This window comes from Pteropus vampyrus, unplaced genomic scaffold (assembly GCF_000151845.1).
Source record: "Pteropus vampyrus isolate Shadow unplaced genomic scaffold, Pvam_2.0 Scaffold16, whole genome shotgun sequence".
Taxonomy (NCBI): domain Eukaryota; kingdom Metazoa; phylum Chordata; class Mammalia; order Chiroptera; family Pteropodidae; genus Pteropus; species Pteropus vampyrus.
Window position 1 is genome coordinate 2,237,382 of NW_011888797.1, and position 24,958 is coordinate 2,262,339.

At 37.8% G+C, this 24,958-nt stretch overlaps 1 protein-coding gene across 1 annotated transcript in view; it reads left to right on the plus strand.

The window, feature by feature from the left end:
- Nucleotides 1–24,958, plus strand: part of MYBPC1 (myosin binding protein C, slow type) — a 75,494-nt gene that overhangs the window by 45,079 nt on the left and 5,457 nt on the right. The window contains exons 18-29 of the mRNA XM_023527449.1: nt 3,369–3,528; nt 4,638–4,742; nt 5,516–5,704; nt 6,561–6,695; nt 8,200–8,208; nt 9,784–9,837; nt 10,723–10,890; nt 14,008–14,096; nt 16,648–16,843; nt 19,070–19,209; nt 21,842–22,001; nt 23,453–23,634. Coding sequence (XP_023383217.1) covers nt 3,369–3,528; nt 4,638–4,742; nt 5,516–5,704; nt 6,561–6,695; nt 8,200–8,208; nt 9,784–9,837; nt 10,723–10,890; nt 14,008–14,096; nt 16,648–16,843; nt 19,070–19,209; nt 21,842–22,001; nt 23,453–23,634 — 1,587 coding nt within the window. The remainder of the gene's footprint in view (nt 1–3,368; nt 3,529–4,637; nt 4,743–5,515; nt 5,705–6,560; nt 6,696–8,199; nt 8,209–9,783; nt 9,838–10,722; nt 10,891–14,007; nt 14,097–16,647; nt 16,844–19,069; nt 19,210–21,841; nt 22,002–23,452; nt 23,635–24,958) is intronic.

The window sequence follows — 24,958 nt, forward strand, 5'->3', positions numbered from 1 at the left end:
AAAAAAAAAAAGATTTATAGCTAATAATACAACAAAGGACAGAAAATGCACTAAAAAAATTAATTAATCCAAAAGAAGGCAGGAAAAGAAACATGAAGAAGAGATGGGACAAGTGGAAAACAAATAGCAAGATATAGAATTGCAAAGAGAAATATACAAATTAGAGGTTTCAATACTCTTTTCTCAATAGTTCATTGACCAAGAAGACAGACAATCACTAAGGATATAGAAGATTTGAAGAATACTGTCACCCATCTTGATCTGATTGACATTTATAAAACACTTCATTGAACAAACCAGAATGGGCATTATTTTAATATGCACATGGGAAATTAACCAAGATAGACTATAAAAGTCTCGATAAATTGTTAAGAATTCATGTCATACAAGGTATGTTCTCTAACCACAATGGAATTAACTAGAAAGCAATAACAGAGCGATATCTGGAAAATTCCAAATATTTGGAAATTAAGTGACATTTTTCTAAACAACTCATGGATTAAAGAAATAATCACAGGAAAATCATAAAATATTTATGATGATACTACATATCAGAATTTGCAAAATGCCACTGAATCAGTACTGAATAGCCTTCTATCTACTAAAGAAATGAAATTTGTAGTTAAAAACTTTTCACAAAGAAAATCCCAGGTCTAGATGGCTTTACTAGAGAGTTCTACCAAATATTTAAGAAAGAAATAATACCAATTCTACACAAACACTTCCAGAAAACTGGAGACTAGAGAATAAGAATATTTCTCAAATCACTCTTAAAGGCCAGTATTACTCTCATAGCAAGATCAGAAAAAGACATTATAAGAAGAGAAAACTATAAACCAATATCACTCATGAACATCGATGAAATTTCTAAACAAAATTTAGCAACATGAATCCAATAATATATAAAAGGGATAATATATTATGACAAAGTAGAGTTTATCTCAGGAATGCAAATGTTTTAACATCTGAAAATCGATTAATATAATTTACCATATTAATAAATTAGGTGGGAAAAGTATGATCATCTCAATAGACACAAAAAATATTTTTAAAAAGTTTGACAGAATTCAATATCCATTCCTAATATGTCTCAGCAAACTAGGAAGTGAAAAGAACTTCCTCAATGTGATAAAAGACATCCATGAAAATCTTACAACTGTCATATTACTTAATGTTGAAATATTGAACACTTTTCTCCTAAGATCAGGAATGAAAGAGAGATGTCCATTCTCACCACGACTCTTCATCTTTATACTGGAGGTTCTAGCCAAGGCGATCAGGCAAGAAAAAGAAATTAAAGACATCTATATTGGAAAAAAAGAAGTAGAAATGTATGTATTTGCAGATGACTATCATAGATGTAGAAAATTCAATGTAATCTACAAAAAATCTACCAGAACAAATAGTCACAGTAGCCTTATTTGTAATAGTCAAAAGCTGAAAACAATGCAAATGTCCATCAACAAGTGAATGAATAAACAAATTGTAGGATATTCACACAATAGAACACTACTCGGCAATAAAAAAAAGAATGAAGTACCGATATATGCAATGATGTGGACAAATCTCAAAATAATTACGCTAAGTGAAAGAAGCTGCACACAAAAAAAGTATTTTTAAAAGCCATTTAAAAAAACTGACAATACCAAATGCTAGCAAGGATATGGAACAGTTAAACTCTTTTACATTGCTAGTGAGAATTCAAAATGGTATATCCACTTCAGCAGATAGTTTAGTAGTTTTTTATAAAGTTAAACATGTCCTTACCGTACAACTCTATAATGCTATTCCTATGTATTTACCTAACAGAAATGAAGATGTATATCCACATGAAAATCTGTACATGAATGTTTATAGCAACTTTATCTATACTTTTTAAAACATAGAAATAACCCAAAAGTCCAGTTGTACAAACATACAGTTTATACATATGCAAACCAACTGCACATGCACTGTACAATGGACTACTACTCAACGATAAAAAGGAATGTACTAGTAATATATGCAGCAACATGGATGAATCTAAAGAGCATCATGCTAAGTAAAAGGCAGATTCAAAAGGCTACACACTGTTTGATTCCATTTAAGTGGCATTCCAAAAAAGGGGAAACTATAGAGACAGTTAACAGACTAGTGGTTCCCAGGAATCAGAGTGTGGGGAGAGTGGGTGACTGCCCAGGAGCATGAGGACACTGTTGGAGGTGATGGAAATAGTCTGCGTCTTGATTGTGGTGGTGGTTACACGATTATAGAAATTTGTCAAAATTCATAGAACCGTATATCTAAAAAGTATGAATTTTACTCTATGTAAATTATAACACAACAACAAACAAAATAAAATATAGAAAACTGAAGAAGATAATGGAACACCACCTTAAATAAATATTTTTCTTTTCACCTTAAAAAAAGCAGAACATCTTTTATAATCTTAAAATTAGAATTTGGCTAATATGATGAAAATTTGTTCTATTATAAAACAAGAATTATGACAACTATTTCAAGTATTCTTACTCTTATTACAATCTTAGGTTATCGAAGATTTATGAATCCTAATCCAGAGACGAAAGAGTAGAGAGTTAACGATAGTTAGTGGCAAATTACCCAGATTACCTAAAATTACCTGGACCGTCTCTGTTTCACCTCTTTGTATATTGGCTGTTCATTGTCGTATAGAAGATATGAACTGGGAATAAAAAAAAAAAAAGTAATGCTTTAAATTTCTAGTTTAAGAAAAAAGGAAGGAAAGAAGTGAAAGAGAAGGAGGAGGAAAAAAGGAGGAGGAGGAGAAAAAAGAGAACAAGGAGAGGGAGAAATTTTAAAAAATATAATAAAAGTTTCAACCTCACTGTTTTACTCTGGGATTTAGATGTCCACTCTTTCATGTTCTATCAAAAGCGAGGGGAATCAATACTCAACAACTTGTATGGAAAATTAGCATTGCAGCCTTCTTCAAACCTTTTCAATATTTTTAAGTTTTCTAGACATCTAAAGAAATGAAAAAATTACTATTTAGTTTCTGAAATGAATTTTTAAGTTTTTCCGATTTCATATAGAAGGAGACTCTTCTCCTAGAATGACACTCTGCACCCATATTTTTCATCCTCCAACTTTCTCTTTAGCGAGTTAATGGTTAGTGGGCTTTGGAGTCAAATCCCAGTTCAACCACTTCTTAGCTGTGTGGCCATAGGCTACAGTTTTCTCAAATGTAAAATGGGATAATACTTTTGTCCTTAGAGTTGATGGAGGGTTAAACTAAGAGCATGCATTTTAGGCATTCGTGCTCTTTCCAGCATGAAACTACAAAGGCACTCTGAAACAGTCCTTGTTGTTGTATAGGTCATGCCACATTTCATTGCTTTCCTTCTTAGGCTATTACAGAGGGCAGTGGCCGTTTAAGAGCAGAGTCTTATCCTGACAGCAGCACTCTGATCATTGATGTAGCTGAAAGAGATGATTCTGGTGTTTACAACATAAATCTGAAAAATGAAGCTGGAGAAGCACATGCAAGCATCAAGATTAAAGTTGTGGGTAAGTTCTCTGGATCAACAAGCTTCCAGAACCAAATTGACATGTCTAGATACAGAGTAGACTTTGTCAGCTCTTGATTCTCTTGACTTTGCCAAGTAGCCAACAAAGAGAAATATAGCATAGCTATATTTTATAAATCACTCTTTTTTCCTACCTCACCACTTCTTTTCTTTTTTTTCCCTTCTTCCTTTCTCTCCTTTCCCTTCGCTTCCCTTCCCTTCCCTTCCCTTCCCTTCCCTTCCCTTCCTTTCCTTTCTTCTGTTTTTTTTTGTTGTTGTTGTTGTTGTTGCACGGAGGCTGCATTGTAGAAATGAGTAGCTGAGGCAGCCATTTGGGTTGCTGGTCATTAGCTCTCCACAGTTATATTCCTTTTCAGTCCCCTCTGAAACACAATTGCTAAATAATTTCCCATATCACAATCACTGTAGATGAGTGAGATCTGTCTTGGTCCTCAGCTGACCATCTAAGTGCATTTTTCCTAAACGTGAAACCAAGTGAAATGAATCTAGCAGATTATTGGTGATCCAAGGTCTCATGATCTCTTCTTCTCACTTCAGTTTTCTCTTAAACATATTTCAAATTGACCAAAATTAAGGTCAATTTAACAAGCACTGAACTCTATTTACAAAATGTGGTAACTTGCCGTATTTGACTTGGATTTCTACCAGTCTATATCTTCAGTCTTCCAACCGATGTAAAATTTACAGTAATCAGTCCTTGATTCAGTTCTACTGGAAGTTTACTTTGCAGTGAAAAAGCAAAAATAAAAACAAAAAACAAAATCACATTCGATATTTAGGCAATAATTTCTTAGTATTTTCAAGGTAAAGAACACGAGTCTTAGGTTCCATGTGAGATTTGTTCTCTAATGTTGTGACTGAATACTGAAATGAAGGATTTTTATTTTTCTTTTTATTTGATATACCTCCTCTTATCTCATATGAAGCATAATTTTTTGCCCAAATTAATCATTAAGTGTATTTCAGTAAACAGGCAAAAGTACTCAGAAACACTGCTTCCATGATTATCATCAAAAAACATATTTTCCAATTAACATTTTTCTTTATACGCACTCTCTGTATTTTATTCTATTTTTTTGCTGGCTACAGATATCCCTGATCCTCCGGTGGCACCAAATGTGACAGATGTGGGAGATGACTGGTGCATCATGAAGTGGGATCCTCCTGTCTATGATGGCGGGTCCCCAATCTTAGGTAACTGCATGGTGGTCAGTCTGTGGAACTGCCATTTTCTTTATGCACACTAGTACAGAGTACATTAAAAATAGGGCATTTAAAATAAAACCTATTATACTGTGTTTTAAAATATCCATTCAAAGTGAAATACTATATTTTAGGATGTCCTGTAAATACACAAGGTTTTAATATCTCTGATGAATATTATCTGATCGTCTGTTCTCTCTTTCTGGTTGACATTTGCATTCTGAATATTAAGTTTGAAATACCATGAGTCTAACTTTAAGCTGTTCTAGTCAGTAAATGTCTAGTTTTGTAGACTTACGTCTATGGAGGAATTTCTTTTAGAGTTAAATATTTAGGAGAATTTGTTCCCCCTGTCAAACAAAACCTTTTTCTACTTACTAATAATGAAACTCACAAAACTGGATATTCACCCGTTTATACATACTTTGCTGAGATTCAGAGCCAAATCTTTTGCTCAACTATATCTACTATGTAAGTTGATATGACCAACATATCTGTGATATACTTTTCTCTTTTCTTTTTAGTACAATTTTAATTTTTTTCTAGTCTTGTTATTTTTATCTATCTCCTATGATGTCACTATTTGTATTCCTTATAATCTCTCTCAAACAACTGATGAAATAAAGTTGGTTAAAAATACATACATACATAACTTTCACTTAGAGTGCTGAGAATATGGGAAAAGTTAAGAACTTCTAATATCTGACAAAGTTTAATTTTGGAGACCAAGTTAAAAACCTGTTTCTATTTTTTATCACCTGCAGGATACTTTATTGAGAGGAAAAAGAAACAAAGCTCCAGGTGGATGAGGCTGAATTTTGATCTCTGCAAAGAAACAACTTTTGAGCCTAAAAAAATGATTGAAGGTGTGGCCTATGAGGTCCGCATCTTTGCCGTCAATGCCGTAGGCATCTCCAAGCCCAGTATGCCCTCCAAGCCTTTTGTTCCTTTGGGTGAGTCAAGAGAGATGTATCTTTGTCATGGAAATCATTGCCCCAGATTTTGATTGCTTCCTTCCAACCTCTGACTGGAGCAGACATGGCAGCTTCTTAGAGCGGTGCGTGAGCTGGAGATGGTTAGGAGCAATTTTCTGTCTAAGAAACCAAAAAATGACATTGGTATAATTGAAGACCTTCCTAATGCAGGTCCTGGAATTCATTACCAGAATTCCAATGACAGCTGTGGTTGGCTCCGGTTTCCCCTCCCTTCTGAATCCTTGGACACATGACCACTCTCCATTTGTACTGAAGATATAACCCAGCACCGTGCTGTAAACACTGTAACTTAAACAAACTGAGATCTGTTCAGCAAAGCACAATTGAAAACTAGTCTTCGCTTTACAATCTTACCTTAAATGTTCTCTATTGAACCAAAAAATTCAATTCAGCAAAGACAAAGAAACAGAAGATGAGAGGTCTTCACTATTTTATGGTAGTGAAAGTTCTTTTTTTCCAATAGAAAGAAAATTTAATGCAAGAGTTTGCACTTTAAAATTAGTTCTGAGAAATTTACTGTAGATCATTAGATGCCAAATTTCGACTTTTCCCAACTTCCTTGGGCCTCCTAGCCTCCCATACCGACTTCCCAAATTAGAGGAAAAGTGTGGCAACATTTCTAAAATTTTCCATGTCTAGCAGATCTTTGCCTTCTACACAGCATATGCTCGAGGAGTCTTCATTGAATTTTATTAAGACATGGGTCTTCTATGTATATTTTTTATTTGTATCCTAGCTCATTTTATCACCATTCCTTGTGCCATAACTCTACAGTTAATACTGACTTCTTTTTCTATCTCTTTTATCTTTGAAGCTGTAACCAGCCCTCCTACTCTTCTGGCTGTCGACTCTGTAACTGACACCACTGTCACGATGAAGTGGCGGCCCCCAGACCAGATTGGTGCAGCAGGTTTAGATGGCTATGTGCTAGAATATTGCTTTGAAGGAAGTAAGTACAACTCATAGTTAAAGTGAATACCATCATCAGTAGGTGAGATATACTCCCTCTCTCTTTCATTTCTCTTGCTTGGGAACTCATCTCCTTCTCACTGAAAATGACAACAAGCTAAAGGTCATCCTTCTAAGATGGATAATCATTTAGCCCTTCTTTGGTCCTAGAGGCTAACGAACTGAGATCTCAAAAATGTCCTAGCTAGGCTGCCTGGTTGGACAGCACCATTTATCTAAGACATAGGAGGAAGGGATGCTGACAAAACTTGAGGGACTTCTACTAACTGAATAGGTGGAATTAAATTGTACCAAAGCAAAATAAAAGTCTAGTTCAGATGAAGCGAGTTGGAAATTCTAAACCCTACATTGAGCAGAGGTCAGCTATCTAAAGAGCTGCCTATTTCTGGGTAATAAAGAGAGACTATATATTTGGCTATCTTGTGATCATCCCCTGCCTTCTTAAAGGGGAAAAAAAAAAGGAAAGAAAAGAAAAGAAAAAGAAGAATCAAGGACAACTTTCAGTATTTAAAGGAAGAGTATTAAATCCCACATGGTGCAAGAAATAGGTTCAACATGCGGCTTGGGTATACAAAAATTTAACCGCTTAAATTCAGGGGCAGAAGAAAAACAGGAAAAAAAATGCTGATAAAAATAATAGAAAAAGGGAAAATGACACAAGAAAATATGAGCCACAGTGTACCTAAAACTAAAAAGGATTTGAAATTCACTGAAAGCCTCTTGTTTTTGTTTTTTGATTTCTTACTTGTCATGGTTTAAAAATGTATGAATCAAAACTGCCCAAACTCTGGACTCAGGCTTCATTCTAGATGATGATAGACAAATCATCCTCCAGGGAAGCACAAATGATGGGCCAGGATGTAGCCTCTAAGAAAATTCTTTGAATCCCAAGCTTTAACATGAATTTTACATGATGGAAAGAGAGACCACAAAACACATTTGGGATATTCAGAAGTGTGAACACAAACGCACCCCACCAGGAGGAAAACCTCTATGGAGAAGAAACGTCTTATGAAGAGAAAACTGCTCAGAAAGAAATCCCCAGCCCCTGGATCGGGGAGCCCATGGAAATGACCACCGCTGGTGGGGAGGGAAGAAGAGGAGGAGGCATGAAGCATCCTGGTGACACTCGGTTCCATGTACATGTGCTGCGCTCACAGAGCACTATGTTTATTTTCCAGGGCTTAGAGAGCTTCTAACCAAAACCAGTGGGGACATTGTAAGAAAGTTCCCAGAGTTATCCCAGCATGGGAGGGGGGCAATGTCACTAATGCAACAGGTAAATTCTTGAGCGCTTCAGAAAATGATTTATTCCCATTCCACTACCCTCCCCTCATTTCAAAAAATCATGAGCACTTCACTCTGTTATTTATATTGCCCAGCCAGCAGAATTTCCCAATCTTGTGTGTGTTGTGGCTGCTGACCACAAACCTTTTGTGTATGTATGAAACAGAGCAAATTCTTTACTCTTTTCTTTCTGATAGGTTTAAAAAGTAAGAAGATACAGCAAAATGATAGATGGCTGTCATTTTGATGTTACCCACCTTAGATAAAATACAACGAAGTGTATTTTACATGATTTTGTGTGTGGTCTGTGTAGATACATATGTATATACCTATATACATATGTATATGTACACAGTCATTATTATGTATATATTTTTGCCACATAACGTTTTGGAATTAGCTTTCTATGGAACGTGTATCTTTCTTCTTGCAGTCTTTTCCTACTTCCTTTATGTGGCTGCCCTATTCTTCATTCTCTTTTAATGGCTGTTGTCCTCAAGACTAATTTTTTGTAGTGTTTAATGCTTTTCGATATGTCAGGTTTTATTCTGTAAGAGAATTCTTTCTTCTATAAGATCGTGTGTTGGTTTTGACTCTGCCTTTCTCACGTTTTTGGTTTTTTTTTCTTTAATGCCTGCAGCACTTTACTCTTCTTTGTTTTCTTCCTTCACTCTCGTTCCTTCTTCTCTTTGTTTCCCTCAGTTAAAGTGGTTCAAAGGTGAAGGGATCGGCTATTTCTGTTCCCCTCTGATCTTGTCTCGTCCTTTTTGCTCTTGAAATTTTGTTCTTCACTCTTTCGTACACATTTCCTCAGTCTCCCATTTTCACGCTCTCATCAATATCTCTTGACTATGAAAATATCAACACTATAGCTTTCAAAGAGACCATTGGCTTAAAGGTCCCTCTTTTTCATTGGTCCCTCTTTTTCAAAGTCCTAAGTATTTTTATCATCCACGTGCCCTCCCAGCCACCAGGATATTCTGGCTTTCTGCCCCCTTTCCTTAATATTCCTAGAAGGGTTGGAATAAAAGAGAGAAAGTTCCTAGGAGGCCAGGGCAGTCCCCACTGTCCCAATACCTAGAAATTCATCATCCTAAACCAGTGGGATAATGCCTATGACCGCTCTGTGAGCCAACAACAGTCCCTCCACTCCTGTGGAATGCAGGGACCCAGGCAGGCTCGATTTGTTTCCTTGACCAAGAGGTTGTTGTCATGACAACCAGGGGGCTGCCTCCTCAGCTGCTGGGTTAGTTTCCATTTCCTTTGAGAACTAGAGCCCTGGTAAGACAGGGTTGGCCTCATTAAGAGTGCCCTCACTCCCAGACTGATGCATGAGCCCCACTGTGGGAACACTCCATTCTCTGGGGACTCTGGGGACCCTCCCTGGCTTGGGCGGCAGGGACAGGAGCAAGAATAGACTGTTCCACTGTGTACTGCTTTCCTGTGGAGTCCAGGACCTGCTCCTCCTTTCTCTTCAGGGTCTTGCTTTGTTCTTCTCTGCATCTTGCCACAGCTGGAGGTGCTCCAGCCTCCTTTCTCCTCCTCTTCTCTGCAGCGGGTGCCTCGTTACAAAAACCAGTCTGAACAGAGCAGGCTGTGTCTCTCCTGAGGAATCTCCCCCCTACCCCTAACGTGTTTGGTCTCTTCCATCACTGCTCTGAAGACAAATATCTTTGCATACTTTGCATACTTTACTAACAGAGAATGCTAACTACTGATACGATATTCTTCTGGTGTGAAAGTGGGTGTCTTTAATTAATTTTAATGACGGATTCTCAAAGGTACATCAGCAAAACAGTCTGATGAAAATGGGGAGGCTGCATATGATCTGTCAGGTAAAGTATTCTATGAAAGCTCTCAAACTTTCTTACTCTATAAAGTTTCTGGGAATGTTCCATGACTGAGCATGAAGTACATTCACCATCCACACACACAGAAAAAGGTCTTAGAGATGGTGGGGGAGGGTGGGCCACGAGTTAATACTTTGGGATCCAAGCCTTCTTTTTTCCTGTGGGCATAATGCATATAAACTTTAGAAGCTTAAATGTTTATTGGCCTTGGATGCTGGGTTTAAAGTCTCTTGATGTTGTAGACAAAGGTATGAAAAGCTTTAAAAAAATATCAGAATTTTTGATTGAGGTGAAACAGTGGTGCCAACTCCTTATGCAGTCTTGGCTCCTGAACTGTGTTTCCACTTTCTGTGAATACACGCTGCTTTTCTTCATGAATGAGGGCGTGGTCAGATTCCCAATGCTCACGTTAGTGTCTCCTAAAAATAAACCAGCCAATAACAAAGAGATTATATGACTATAAAGGTAGATGTCTCTCGTTCATAAGAACAACATTTTCTTGTTTTTCTGAACCTTAATATATATGGTTAGCTATATATCATGATCACATCCATCCTTATAAAACTGAACTGGAATAAAACTGTGCAAAATTCTTGGGGACAGTTACTATTATTCAGGAGGCCCCAGTATACGAATAAGAGGTTTTTCAAAAATAGCAGAATCTGATCATCATTCTTGTTATTTAAGTTAGCCAGGCGAAGCCATTTTTTCATTTAAATATTAAAAAATGCCCACCCATTTAGTAGTCTGAATCCAGGGCAAATGATTTAATTATGAGTAAAATACTAATTCGGAGTCGACTGTACCGGTTAGGATGATTTCTTTAACTAAACACCATTTTCTCCTTCTTTTTTCAAAAATGGATTTTAGCTGAGGACTGGATAGTTGCAAACACAGATCTGATCGACAAGACCAAGTTCACTATCACGGGTCTGCCAACGGATGCAAAGATCTTTGTGCGTGTGAAGGCTGTGAATGCAGCCGGTGCCAGCGAGCCCAAGTACTATTCTCAGCCCATTCTTGTGAAGGAAGTCATAGGTAAGTGGCAAGCCTTTCAAAAGTTCTTCTCCATTTCACGTTATCTGTTTTTGTTTTTTGACACCATTCCTCAGAACTTCCTAGTTCAGCATCGCTCCTTTGATGTTTTATTAATGCCTCCTGGGAGTTAGAAACGAACAAAAGAGCTCTTTTCAGACTGTGTGGAGGTCAGCCCGGAGGTTTATAATTTGGTATGAAGATCAGTTCATTAGCCTCACAGGGTCCTTCCCACTGACACTGACGAGAGAGTGTGGATGCAGCAGTGCAAACAATTCCTACAGTAGCAACCTGGCTCAAGTGGGTCTGCAAGTTCAAAATCATTTTTATTATAGTATAAACACAAGTTTGACATCTGCTCTGATGGTGCGAAAGCAGTGGTGAGTAAAACTGCTGGTGCCTTAGCCCAGATCACATCAGTCCCACCTCACTGCCATGCACTCGCGGTTAAAATAAAAGGGCTAGTATTGCCTTGGAGTGTCCTTGATGTGGCTTAAAAATGATTAATGTTACTAAAGCTTGTTCCTTGAGTACATGTTTTTTCTATATGCTGTGACAATGAAATGAAAAGTATGTATAAAGCCTTTCGGTACAATGATTGTCTCTAGGAAAAGCCCTCGTCAACTGAGTTAGAGGCTGAACTAGTGATTTTTTTCATGAAATTCCGTTTTTACTTGAAAGAATGACTGCATTCCAAACAGTGTCTGCCAGACATTTTCTTGAAGTTGAATGGAGTGAGCCTGTCACTTCAAGAAAAACATTTTACAGTATTTATTGTCAGCTTGTCAATGAAAAAAAAAAAATGAGCTTTTGAGCAAAAATTGGAATTTTGGAAAAATTGTATTTACCACCATGGACTTGACAGTTTTCCAATACTTAAAAAGTTTTCTGATAAAATATGTGGTGATATTATGTAATTTTTCATATCGAATAAAGTAATATGTCAATATTTGGAAGATCTGCCATAATTCAGTGAAGGGGTATTTTCTAAATGACCAATGCAATGTTAAAAAATCATGCATGGGTAAAAGGTACATTCAAAATGCAAGATAGATCAATGGATTTTAATGTAATTGTATGAAAAGTTCATTGAAAAGGTTTCAGATTCCACATTATAGCTAATCTTTAAGAAACTACAATTTATCATGTTTTAGTTTAGGAGCAAAGAAGAAAATTGTCTGAAAAGTTTATTAAAATATGTATTCCTCCTATCTGTGTGAAGCCAGATTTTCTTCATACTCTTCAACCAATATAACATATTGTAATGGATTGAAGGCAGAAACAAATGAGAGTCCCACTGTCTCTGTTAAGTCACACATTAAAGAGATTTGCCAAAATGTAAAATAATGCCACTCATACCACTAAATTTTTGTTAATATAAGACATGGTTGTTTCCATTAAAATGTTATTTATGGTTTTCTTTTAAATGAATAACTAAATATTTCAAAATTTCTCAGTTTTAATATCTAATATGATAAATATTGATAGATACATTTCACATAAACAAAAGTTTTGGGGGGAGGGTCGTCCTTGATAATATTTAGAATAGGGGGAAGAACACTGGACTAGGGGTCTGGATATATGGATCTGTACCATGTTCTCCCACAGACTTACAGTGTGACTAAAACTTTTTGTGAGTGAGTTAGGGGATGAATGGAATGGATGGAAAGAAGGAAGGAAGGAAGGAAGGAAGGAAGGAAGGAAGGAAGGAAGGAAGGAAGGAAGGAAGGAACATGCACATCTTCTTAGCAGATTCTGGTGACAGTCTACATAAGATGAAACCTCATTTATTAACTATGTGGTCTCAGGCAAGAGACTTGATTTTTATGAGCCTTAATTTCTTCATCCACAAACATAGATAAAAATAGTACTTACCACGTCAAGAGGCGTGAGAATTAAATTAATCCATGTTGCTTGTTTTTTATTATGATGATGGCTCTGTTTGCTGCAGAACCTTGCTGAGCCTTTTCCTCGTACATAAATTTAGGTACTTAGAGGATATCTAGGTTCCCTTCTAACCCCAACGTTTGGTCATCGTCATCATCATCATTATCATCTCTAAAGTTTACTGAGCACTTACTATTCTTAGCCATTATGCTAAATGCTTTATGTGGATAACCTTATTTAACCCTCACAATAATCTTACAAATTAGATGCTGTTATCATCCTGATTTTACAGAACAGGAGTCTGAAAAAGGATCTACTATGTGTCCGATCTAGGACTCAAACCCAGCTCTCTGACTGCAGTCCATGCTTGTAAGCAGAGCATAGACACTCAAGGCTGACTCTAGGCTCTAATCCTGCCAGTGTTGCCAAGAGCGATTTACTTAAACTCCTAAACTTCAGTTCTTTATCATAAAGTAAAAGCGATACCTAGCCCCTAAGGGGGATGTGAGGTTTAAATTGGCCTTTTCATGAAAAGCATTTAGCCCAGTTTCTGTCACGTACTGAGCACTCAAGTGATGAGACCTGCTTCATCCCTGTGAGCCTTTGACTTCCTGCTCCTAATGGGTTTTTAGCAACATATTCTAGCATCTTCATAGTGTTTAATTAATGAACATTAATATACAGTAGGCTAGGGTTGCCTATCATGTATTTCACTGCAGTCACATAGGGAGAAAGTTACTATCAAATTCCAACAGAATTACCCAAATAGTAGGTTTTAGGTGCTAAAACTTTTTTGTTTTCTTTTGTTTTTCTGGTAAAAAAGAAAAAAAGAAAAAAAGGCGGTCCTACTAGCTAATGTAGTGTCTATAAATTTTTATAGAGTGTTCATTGGAGAATATTCTCACTGTTGGGAACTGAAAACTAGGTCCCAAGAGAAAATTTGGTGTTTGTCTATGCAGTTGCTTTAGGCTAATAACAACAATAAAAACAGGAAGTTGTGGTAAAATCAGAGAGGTCAAGGATAAATTTCGTTGTGTTAAACTGTTAAAACATCTCTTTGAAGAAAACATTTGGAACCGAAGTTATATAATGTGTTAGTGGCACAGCTAAGATTTTACTGCAGAGACACGAGCACCATGATACCCAGTGAGCGTCACGCCAGTATGTGCACGTAAGGCTACTTCCAGTGTAATATACTGATCACAATATTGTGCTATTTTGCTCTCTACCCAGAGGCTCCAAAGATTCGCATCCCAAGGCACCTGAAGCAAACCTACATCCGTAGAGTTGGAGAAGCCGTCAACCTGGTTATACCTTTTCAGGTAATAATTCAGGGGTCACTCGTTTTTTCTTTCTAGTGCTGGGGTGTTTAAGAAGCAGGGTTAGGATTTCCTCAGAGGGAGATAGGTAAACAATGGAAGAGATTTGGGGGGGCGATAATTTCTTGCTGTAAAAGTAGAGAAATCCATAAAACTCTTGTAGATTTTCCTTCTCCATAAGACAAATGAGATCTAGTCTTGTCTGAAGCTCAGGGACTGTGGTGGGGCAGGGAAGAAGCATCGGGGAGATACCGAAACAAGAAATGCTTGAAGATGCTTTCTGGTCCTAAACATCTATAAAACTGACCTTCATTTGGAGTGACGTTCTTAGTATAACAGTCAGGAAAACAACATGGGCTTGCTTCCCACAATTACCCCAAACCAAACTAAATTCCAATAAGGGAGGATAACTGAGATCTGATATCTCTATGCCACGAATTGAAATACATGAACATTGCTAAATCATTACTCCAGCAAAAGAATCTGCTGTTTACAAGATTAACCAGGCTTTTCCTGCAATAATCAGTTTCAGACACACACACGTGTGTGCGCGTGCACACACACACACACACACACACATACACACACAGGCTGCACCACCACACCCTTAGTCGCCTGACTCCTTTTTTGCCTCTAGACAGCACTGTTTAAGAGAACTTTCTGCGATGAAGAAAATGTTCCATATATGTGCTGTGCAGTATCGTAGCCGCCAGCCACTGGCTATGAAACACTTGAAATGTGCATCCAGGAATTAGTGCCATTTAAAAATTTTCCATAATTATAATTAATTTGAGTTTAAATAGTCACATGTAGCTATTATATCACACAGCATAGCCTTAGAATTAGAATTTAGGTCCCTGCACACATTCGAACACACACACACACACACGTGTGCACATGCACACACACACACACACACACACGGAGTTCATTCAAACCCAGGGTCCCCATGAAAACCAAGCTAACTGGACAGTCAGTTCAGGCCATCCTCAATGCACTCAGGCCCACATCTCAGAAGAGGCAGTTATCTTCTGCATACACAGTGCGTGAAATCAGAATGAAAGCCAAGGAGGATGAGAGTGTAAACACAGCAGAGGAGGAAGAAGATGACCAGGCAAGTTCCTCCCTCTTCTCTTCTCCCACTGCCTCAAATAAAACCAGGAGGTGGGACAAGGCTAGCACTCACGACTCACCTCCAGCCCTGGACCGGGGCTGCTGAATCATTTCTACCACTAGGGTTCATCCCTAGTGGTCTGGGAGAGGAAAGAGCATGAGAACAGGGACCTCATCGGTATGGCAACCCAGGGGTTGCTCAGCTGTCTGGAAGCAGGTGACAAGACTGTGCCACGTTTGCATATTTGTGTAACCTCTAGAGTTCTCATAAACATTTTCTCATTTGATTCTAAGAAACACCTGGTGAGGCAGGAAAGGCAGATTTCCTTATCCCCTCTTGAGAAGGGAATAAGCTGACATTCAGAGAAGTTAGATGACTTGCCCCAGGTCACACAGCAAGTAAATGGTAGTGCCAAGAGCAGAGTCTATATCTCCTGACACTTAATCCAGTGTCTTTTTTCTCTCCATATGTTATCAGAGAACTCATTTTTTCCCCCAAGTAGCTAATAGCTTATTGTACATTTAAGAAAATTAGATCTGGAACTGTTTTTCCATATCCTTAACAATATTGTTCTCTACTTCCCACATGCAGGTCTGAACACACCCAACCATTCTTCAAGCTCTGTGGGCAGGAGTTTGATGTGTATCTCTTACGTTCCTTATCGTAACTTATCAACAAGTCACATTAGGAACCTATAGAAAGGCAGAATCTCACCTGATCTAATTAATGCGTGGTTTCTGTCTGCAGAGTGGCCTGGGTGCTCAGGAATCCTAGGAAGTTCCTTTGTAATATAAACTGAAACATGTCCTTGAATGAGGTTATAATTTCTCAAATATAGTTTCGGCAGTTAGAGCAGAGAGAGAATCACAGACAAGTCTGAAATCAACAGCACGGCTGGAATAATCATTAACACTTAGATGGAATAATCATTAACACTTAGATGATATTAATAAAACTGATGCACAGAGAGTTTAAGTAACTTTCCCAAGGTCACATAGCTATTCAGTGGTGGAGTCAGGATCCAAATACAGATTCCAGGGCCCCAGAGCCCATGGTCTTAACCAATATGCTGTATTGTGCAGGCTTTGGAGCTAGAGAGACCTGGATGTAAATACCTGGTTCCAGCGCTCACTTAGTTGCAAGGCCTTGGGCAAATCATTTAACTCCTTATCCAAAAAACAATGATAATGATACTATCTTAATAGGAAGATTAAGGAAAATAATAAACTTCACATACCTAGCGTAGTGCCTTGTACACAGAACATAATCAAGGCAATAGCGAGTATTACTGTTACTGCTATACTCACCCACCACCAGACTGTTATCCAACCTTGCCTAGGGTGGGGGAAGCCACTGTTATTATTTGTAATGCTGGAAAAAAAAAAATCTTAATACAATCTGATTTCCCTTCTCCTCTACTTTTTCTGTCTTTCTTTTTAGGGAAAACCAAGACCAGAATTAATTTGGAAGAAAGATGGTGCAGAAATTGATAAGAACCAAATAAACATTCGCAACTCTGAGACTGATACAATCATATTTATCAGAAAAGCAGAGAGGAGCCACTCCGGGAAATATGATCTGCAAGTCAAAGTGGAAAAATTCACGGAAAGCGCATCTATCGATATCCAGATTGTCGGTAGGTTTGGAAGCAGGAACTAGAATATTCTGTCCAAACAGTACATTTGGGTTAATTGTCCTTCTCATTAAGTCTAGAGTAAGAATTTGTGTTAGTCTGGCTCTACATAAAATTCTTTTTTTCATCAAAGATAAATTAGTAAGATTTGTTACCATTTCAAAATAATGTTTCACCGAGTAAAGGACTAATCATGGGAGATTTAGGGCATATATATTACAGAAAATTAATGTTTATACTTTTTAGTGAAAACCATCTGCACTGCCCTACAATCCAATTCTCTCCAACTCCATTTCTCAACTCCTTGTTGATAAAACTATTTCCTGTATTGAATTCAAATTTTTTGTTGCATAAAAAACTTATAGATTCTAGACATAGATTAACATGCTTCTTACTACACCTAAAATTTGCTAAGAATAAAATTTTAATGAAGAATGTTTTTTTTTTTTCAATGTAAGGAAGATATACCTGAACAAACTTAAACAGTTAAACACTAAATTGATTGATATTGCAGGACGTGTTATATACTTACCTGTCCAAATAATAAGGTTAGTTCTTACTTCTGTCCAGTGAGGAAACAGAGGGAAGATCCCTTACAGATGGGCCCCTGTCACTTGAATGTTCTATTAGTTTTGCGATGTCGAGAATAAATTTAAGAGCAGAGCAGGGGAAGCCTTGTTTCCGGTCAGTTTTATTATTATATTTCAGCACATTTTCTGAAACTAGAGATTTTCTCACCACAGGAGCAACTTCCTGTGGCAAGGCTTTCCTTGGGTGGAAGTTCATGGGCTTTAAACTAAGTACTTCTTTCCCACTGATTAAACCATTTTTCATTTTTGTTAAGTTGAGCAGAGGGTGGAGTATTAGTCTGTGCCCTTGGATCTGGCCTGGCTCCATTCTAACGGAAACCCCATGGAAGGATCTGGAAAAGCACTTCCCTCTAAAGCACAGGGAAGGACCTTTTATTTTTCTACTTGGCCATGTAGTTATTTTGCCAGGTAGTTATATGTGCCTGGCACATCCCTTGCAGACTCAGACTATTTAATAGTAACTGTCATTATTCTAATTATTTTATTAATCCAAATATATGTGTCTGCCATGACAGCGAAAATCTAGCAATGTCATTTACTGTCAGGGAGCAAGTGTTTAACAAATCAGTGTGATCTTTGAAGACAAAGTAGACTTGGGTGCAGCTTGGACTGGGACCAGATGGCTGTCTGTAGGACGGGTTGGTGAAAACAGGAGCTAGAAAACTGTAGTTGAAGAAACTCGTTGTTGGTGGTAGTGGAAAGAAAGGGAAAGTTATTACTGTAGTTTCCCCCACAGACCCATAAAGACAGCTTGTTAAATGGCATTTAAAAGAGAGAAAAACATTACCAGAAAGCATGCTAGAGTTTGCTTAGAATTGCATTTTAATACCTAAAAAGTATTGCAGGGCAGAAAGAGAGATATTTGCACTGAGAAGGATAGTAGAAGGATAGTGAACTTTCTCTGAAAATTAAGAAATACTATGTAAATATATAATGCGATTATTGTCCTTCCTTGCACCTCTGTGCACCACTTGGGGGTTGGGTGGGGGAGGCAGGTCCTGCCAATCAAGACTTAGTTTTCTTGACTCTTTGGCCTTCATGAACATAACTGCAATTTACTGGAAGATCAGAGGTCACACAAATTCATGTCATACAGAAAGTAAAGTGAAAAGACCATTTTCTCATGAATGCACTTTACTTACATAAAATGGAAACGCTTGATAAATACAAATAAATCTTGGAGGGGGAGTTGGCAGAGTGATTAAAAATAAATTTTCCTCACACCCATTATAGGTGCCTTTAGGGTGCAACAGGGAACTCACTCACAGGCTGTGGGATCAGGGCCTCTCGCCAAAAGCCAGAATTGCTCAGCCCGTGTGGGCTCTAAATTTCAAGTTCAGCATTAGTTTACATTTCCAATTAGGCAGGGTAAGCCTTGTGAGTCAATGCCAGTAGCCAGCCCCTGGAGGGATGGTTAATAGGGTTTGAAGTTTCATTAAAATTTTGTTTTCAAAAGTTTTTTCTTTCCATGAAGGCGAAAGTCAAGAGTTTCCAGATAAGCTTAGCTGGAGTGCATTTTACTTCTCTGAAGTTAAGAAATGTGGGTAGAAATGCAGGGAAGAGAAGGACATTTTAACATATCCTCTTATAAAAGGGTATTAGTTGGGAAGGAAAATCACACCATGATTTCATCCCATAGACCGTCCAGGGCCACCCCAAATTGTGAAGATTGAGGACGTCTGGGGAGAGAATGTTGCTCTCACATGGACACCACCAAAGGATGATGGAAATGCAGCCATTACAGGGTACACGATCCAGAAGGCTGACAAGAAGAGCATGGTAATGTCTGGCTTTCTCTGGTTCAGCAGCAGCAAAATCACATTTCAGTAGAAGGGGGAGGCGTGAGGTCCTCTCTTATGAGGAACCCATGCGGAGTGCGGAGAAGTGACACAGCCCAGCAAAAAGGGTAAGGTCTTTGGAGCCACAGAGATTTGGACTTGAATCCCAACATTGACACTTAAGACCACTTGTACGTGGACAATCCTTTAACCTCTTTGATCTCCATCTTCTTCATCTATAAAGTAGGGACATGAACACTTACTTTGTTTGGTTATCATGAGGCTAAAATGATATAAAGCAGCTGGCACAATGCTCAATAGAATTCAATAAATTCATTCATTCAACAAATACTAACTCATTCTGGATTCTGACTCAGATTTACACCCGTGCATCTCTTTCTCTTTGTAAAATAAATGTTGGATAGTATGGACAAAAAGATACCAGTTAGAAAAGAATGATTCTAAAGGGAACAGCATGTGCAAAGTTCCTGAGGGAAGGAGCTTAGGGTGTTCAAGAAGCAACCCAATTGGAATATGAACTATTATTACTCATATTTTATAGATGAGGAAACAAAGGCTCATAAAATATAAATGACTTGCTCAAGATCACCAGATTCTAAATGTTAAAGTGTCGATCCTCCTGAATCAGAATCCATCTAATACACCCACTACTGACCTGTGTGTAAGTGAATGAATGAATAAATGAATGTTTGGACACAAAATGGCATAGAGCCACTTTTCACTCTTATAGGAAGAGTAAAACATAATACTGAATGATATTGATAAGAAGACTTTCGACACTTATACTAGTAGATCACAGTAAGAACTTAGATTACGAAATTACATAAGGTTAATAGATCAAGGAAAGAAAGTTGAGAAGGGCAGTTTAAGTAATAGAATGGATTTCAAGCCTCACCTTTCCATAAACTATTTCTAGCTTGTCTTTTTTTTTTTCTCCCCGGTGGGTGTTACATGGCAAAACAAAATTTGTTATGTAAGTTATAGCAACATCTTTCAGCTAAACCTGGACAACTTGAGAACTAGATCAATAGATTTCTTTGCAAGGGAAGTTCTGCTTATCTCGGATTTCTTTAGCAATGAAGGCTCTTCTTCGGACTTTGGTCCAGACACCAGAAGTGAGCCCAGAGGTACCATTTTTCCTTCAGGTGACACTCCATTCTTCTACCTCTATCATATTTGCCCAAATTTGTATTCATAGATACCTAGTAAAGTCCAGACGGACCAGGACTTTCCTGCTGCTTCATGTGACTGAGGTCTGCCTGGTGATAGGGGACGATCCCTGACCCCTGCATCCCTGTGTTTCTGTTGCATTTCAGCAGAGGCAGACCTATGGACCAGAAGATGCTCACTCTGCCCAGTGCACTTCCCAGGAGATCACTATGCCATTGTCTCATTATGTCTATAGTTGCTGTTCTTCACTTAAATTCCTAGAGTCATTCATACCTTCCATGAACATCGTTCTCATTGTGTGTGCCAATATACTTATTTATGCATTCGTTCACTTATTATGTGTTGAGCACTGTGCTAGCTGCTGGATTTTAAAAGAAAAAAAAATAAGAAAAGAAAAAGAAAGAAAAAGAAAAGAAGGAAAACACAGCTCCTATTCTTAGAGTACTCAGTCTAAGCAAGAAGAAAGACATGAAACCAAATGATAAAAGAATATAATAAATGTTGAAATAAAAGTTTGTATAAGTGCTTTGGGAATAAAGGAGGGTATAAGTATATTTGTCTACTGTCTTAAAAATATACAAAATACATATACAATGATGGTCCTTAAAAGTTACAAGGAAAATCCTTTACGAACTTTTTGTCAGCAAATGTAGTTTTTCAATTAGTGGATTCTAGTGGTTGCAAGATAAACTTTGAAATCACTATTTTTCTTGGTATGATGAGGAAAAATTGAAAAAAAAATAATAGTTTTAGCTTCTCATTCATTCATTCAGTCTAATATTCAATAAACATTTATTTTTGCATAGTATCTACTATGTGCCAGGTCCTATGATAGGCACTGGGGATACAAGAGGTGAGAAGAAAAGTCTGTATTTACCATCATGATGTGTTCGTTCCAGTGATGGGCAGAGGTAGAGAATAAACAAGTCAAACAGTAACTATATAATTTAAGGTACCAAATTCTGTGAAGAAAACCTTAGCCAGCTTAAGGTGACAAAGTGTGACCAAAGTAGAGTAATGAAAGGAAAAGAATCTGTTAATAAAATTAAGCAAATTTGTTGAACGACATTAATTTTTATCTAGTGATTTAGCATCATCTTTTCCTCAGAATAGATATGTTGGCACTAAAATTCTATAATGACATTTTGTTTACAAAAGATAGGTAGACAGATAGATGATAGACTCTGTACAATTATAAAGAAAATATAAAGGTAATTGTTGACATCTAGGGTACATGATTGTAATGCATAGATGCAGATTAAATTATATAGTCAAGTATAGATCAATTATAAAGTGTTAAACAAATTAAATGTACATTATGATTACTCTCAGTGTAAAAATTGGTGCTATTTTTCTTTTAGCTAACGAAACATCTGTTATTTATTCTAATCAACAGTTGTGTATTTTAAGATGATTTTCCTCCAAAAAAATCTTTTTTTCAGGAATGGTTCACTGTCATTGAGCATTATCACCGAACCAATGCCACCATTACTGAACTGGTCATAGGAAATGAATATTACTTCCGGATCTTTGCTGAAAACATGTGTGGCCTCAGTGAGGAAGCAACAATGACTAAAGAAAGTGCTGTGATTGCCAAGGATGGTGAGTTAGTAGTGGACTAGTAAAAGAGGGTTTTGGACCCAATTCCAGTGTGAGGGGTTTGGGAGAGTTTCCCCCATACCACCAAGCAATTCTCAGACACAAGCTGGGTGTTTTACAATTCAACTCAATTCTGACACTTTCTACCTGGAGATAACATCAAATCCCACAGATTAGGAGCTCGGTCCCACAAGAATGCCCCCCAGACTTCCGCTTCAGATGCCAATTGCAAGTCCAGCTTGTCACTTGTGCTTCTAACCAATGGGCTATATAAATCATAGGTTCCAATGACCCCCTCCTTAGGTTCTGTTAATTTGCTAGAGCAGCTCACAGAACTCAGAGAAATGTTGTATTTACTAGATCACTGGTTTATTATAAAGGATTATGACTCAAGAACAGCCTGGTGGAAGATATGCATTGGGTAGGGTATGAAGAGCGGGCACCGAGTGTCCATGCTCTCAGAGCTCCACCACTGACCTAAAACCTCCATGTGTTCACCAATGGGAAGCTCTACGAACTCATGCTTTAGGGTTTTTATCACATAACCATGATCTATTAGATCTCCAGCCCCTCTCCCCTCCATGGAGGTCTGGGGGTGGGACCGAAAGTTCCAACCATTAATCACAAGGTTGGTTCCCCTGGCAACCGGCCCCCATCTTTGCGTATAGTCCAAAAGTCATCTCAGAGACACTCTCACTGCTTAGGAAATTTCAAAGGTTTCAAGAGCTCTGTCCCCGAAATGGGGATGAAAATCAAATGCCTATTTCTTATTATAAAACACTATGTCACAACTGAACATCTGGAAACCTTGATTTTCAGTGACTAGAGAGGACTGAAGAAGAAGAGATGTGGTGAAAGGAAATAAGAAAATGATAAACACACATTTTTTAAATTATGGTAAAAATGTTTGAGTAAAATGTTAATTTTACAAGTAAAATTTTTAGAGGAAAATTATATTATTATTGCATTTTTAATATATAATCTTGAATTCATTCCAGCTTCTGGGGAGGAAGTATATAAATGGCCAAAATCACAGGGGTGGGAAAAAGTAGACATTGACTTCTAGAGCTTGGGTTACTTTTATTCTTGTACACCTTCACTATAGCTACACATGAGACCCATGAAATGAGTGAAGCTGATTCCATTCCTATCATTTCATTTCTTCATGAACCACTCTCCTTAAAGCTCTTCCTCATTACTTTCACATTAAAATGCCATATGGATCAAAATACTCAGACATTGAATTCTTTTTAATATTTGTCTCAGTTTCAGATGACCATTCTGGCTCTCTGTCCCATAGGTGACTTGCTAGCCTTCAGAATGAATGCCGTGTGGTGTTCACTCATGTTTTCACATGTTTTTCTAAGCTCAAGGATGTTTTATTCATGAGTAAAGTAGGCCAAGAATAATAGACTCTCAGGCAAATTTGGATATTTCTAATGCTTGCTTTTAAGGTAAAGTCTACAAAAATCCAGTGTATGAAGACTTTGATTTCACAGAGGCGCCCATGTTTACTCAGCCCTTGGTTAACACCTATGCTATAGCTGGCTACAATGCCACTCTGAACTGCAGTGTGAGAGGAAATCCTAAGGTACTATGTTTTATTTTTTTTAACACATTAGTTAAATTTAAGAATTAACCCCAAACTCTTTTTGTATGTGCCACATTATAAATGTAAGTAGTAATATAAGCTTACCCCCCAAGTGCTCTTTGTGTCGTTTTCTGAGATTGGGGGTTGTGGGGAAGTAGGGTGTTGATGGTAGATAATTAGATACACTATTTAAATGTAGTAGTAAAAAATGTTTATATTTCTTTACTAACTAAGGGATACCTTCTAAGGAAAAACCAAACTACCTATTTTAAAAATAATTGAGCGGTAAGGAGATAGATGGAAGTAATATTGTTCCACCTGACAAATTAGGTGTTAATATTGATTCATCACAATTAAAGTCAATAATGATACTATAATGCAAGGCAAAATTTAAAATGTGTTGTATTAAGGGTACAGAGTACTAGGAAGGGAAAAATTGCATCTGACTGAAGAGAGTCAGAAGGGTTTCAAGGTTCCACGTTGTTGACATTTGAAAAGAACAGCAAATTAATGAATATTGTACATAGAGATATCTATCCTTGGGCGACACTGAGGGAAGGAGCCCAAGAGTTTGTAAAAATTGCAAACAATGGTGTTTTCCGGCCTATACCGTGAACAGAAATAGGGAAGTCAAAGAGAGAAGCCAAACTGAGGATGGGAGGAAGATGCTGGATTCATGTTTGATTGGAAGTGATGGTGGTATATCCAGGAGGGAAGGAACGGTAGGCAGAGGAGAGGTTCGCTGAAGCTTAGGAGAAAGGCCAGGGCTGTGACTCTCAGTTGGGGAGTCCCCAGGCATGGGGCTGCTACATTCCACCCAATGGAGTTGAAGCTCTAGAAAGGAACACCATTGAGAAAAGACGGTAGTGAGCAAAAAGCCAAGGACCAAGATGTGAGCCTCAGTGAATGCCTTCATTTGAAAGGTGGAAGAAGAAAGAAGACATTGTGAAAAAGAGAAGTGCCTCTCTAGAGTGTCTCTCTAGAGAAAGGCAAAATCATATAAGAGGTGGAGGAGGAAATGTGAAGGGTGTGCATTTACATAAGGAAGGAGAAGACAATATGAAAGGAGGAGTAGAAGGTCGATGATGTCATATATAGTTCAGGCATCAAGGAGAATGGAGTCCCCTTCCTGGGTGATCGGGTTATAACGGATCTTGAATTAACTGGTTGGAAAATGATGGCGAATGCAGATGTCAGAGGACAGATTAAGTGGTAAGGAGGCATTAGCAGCCCACAGATAATTAGAAAAGAATATCAGGAAAACAAAGCGGAGAAAATAAGATGGTTATGACCCGTTTGGGGGCATCTTTGAAAAATGCTGAGCAATAATATATACTCCCTTGGATATGCTAACCTCGTGGACCTGTAG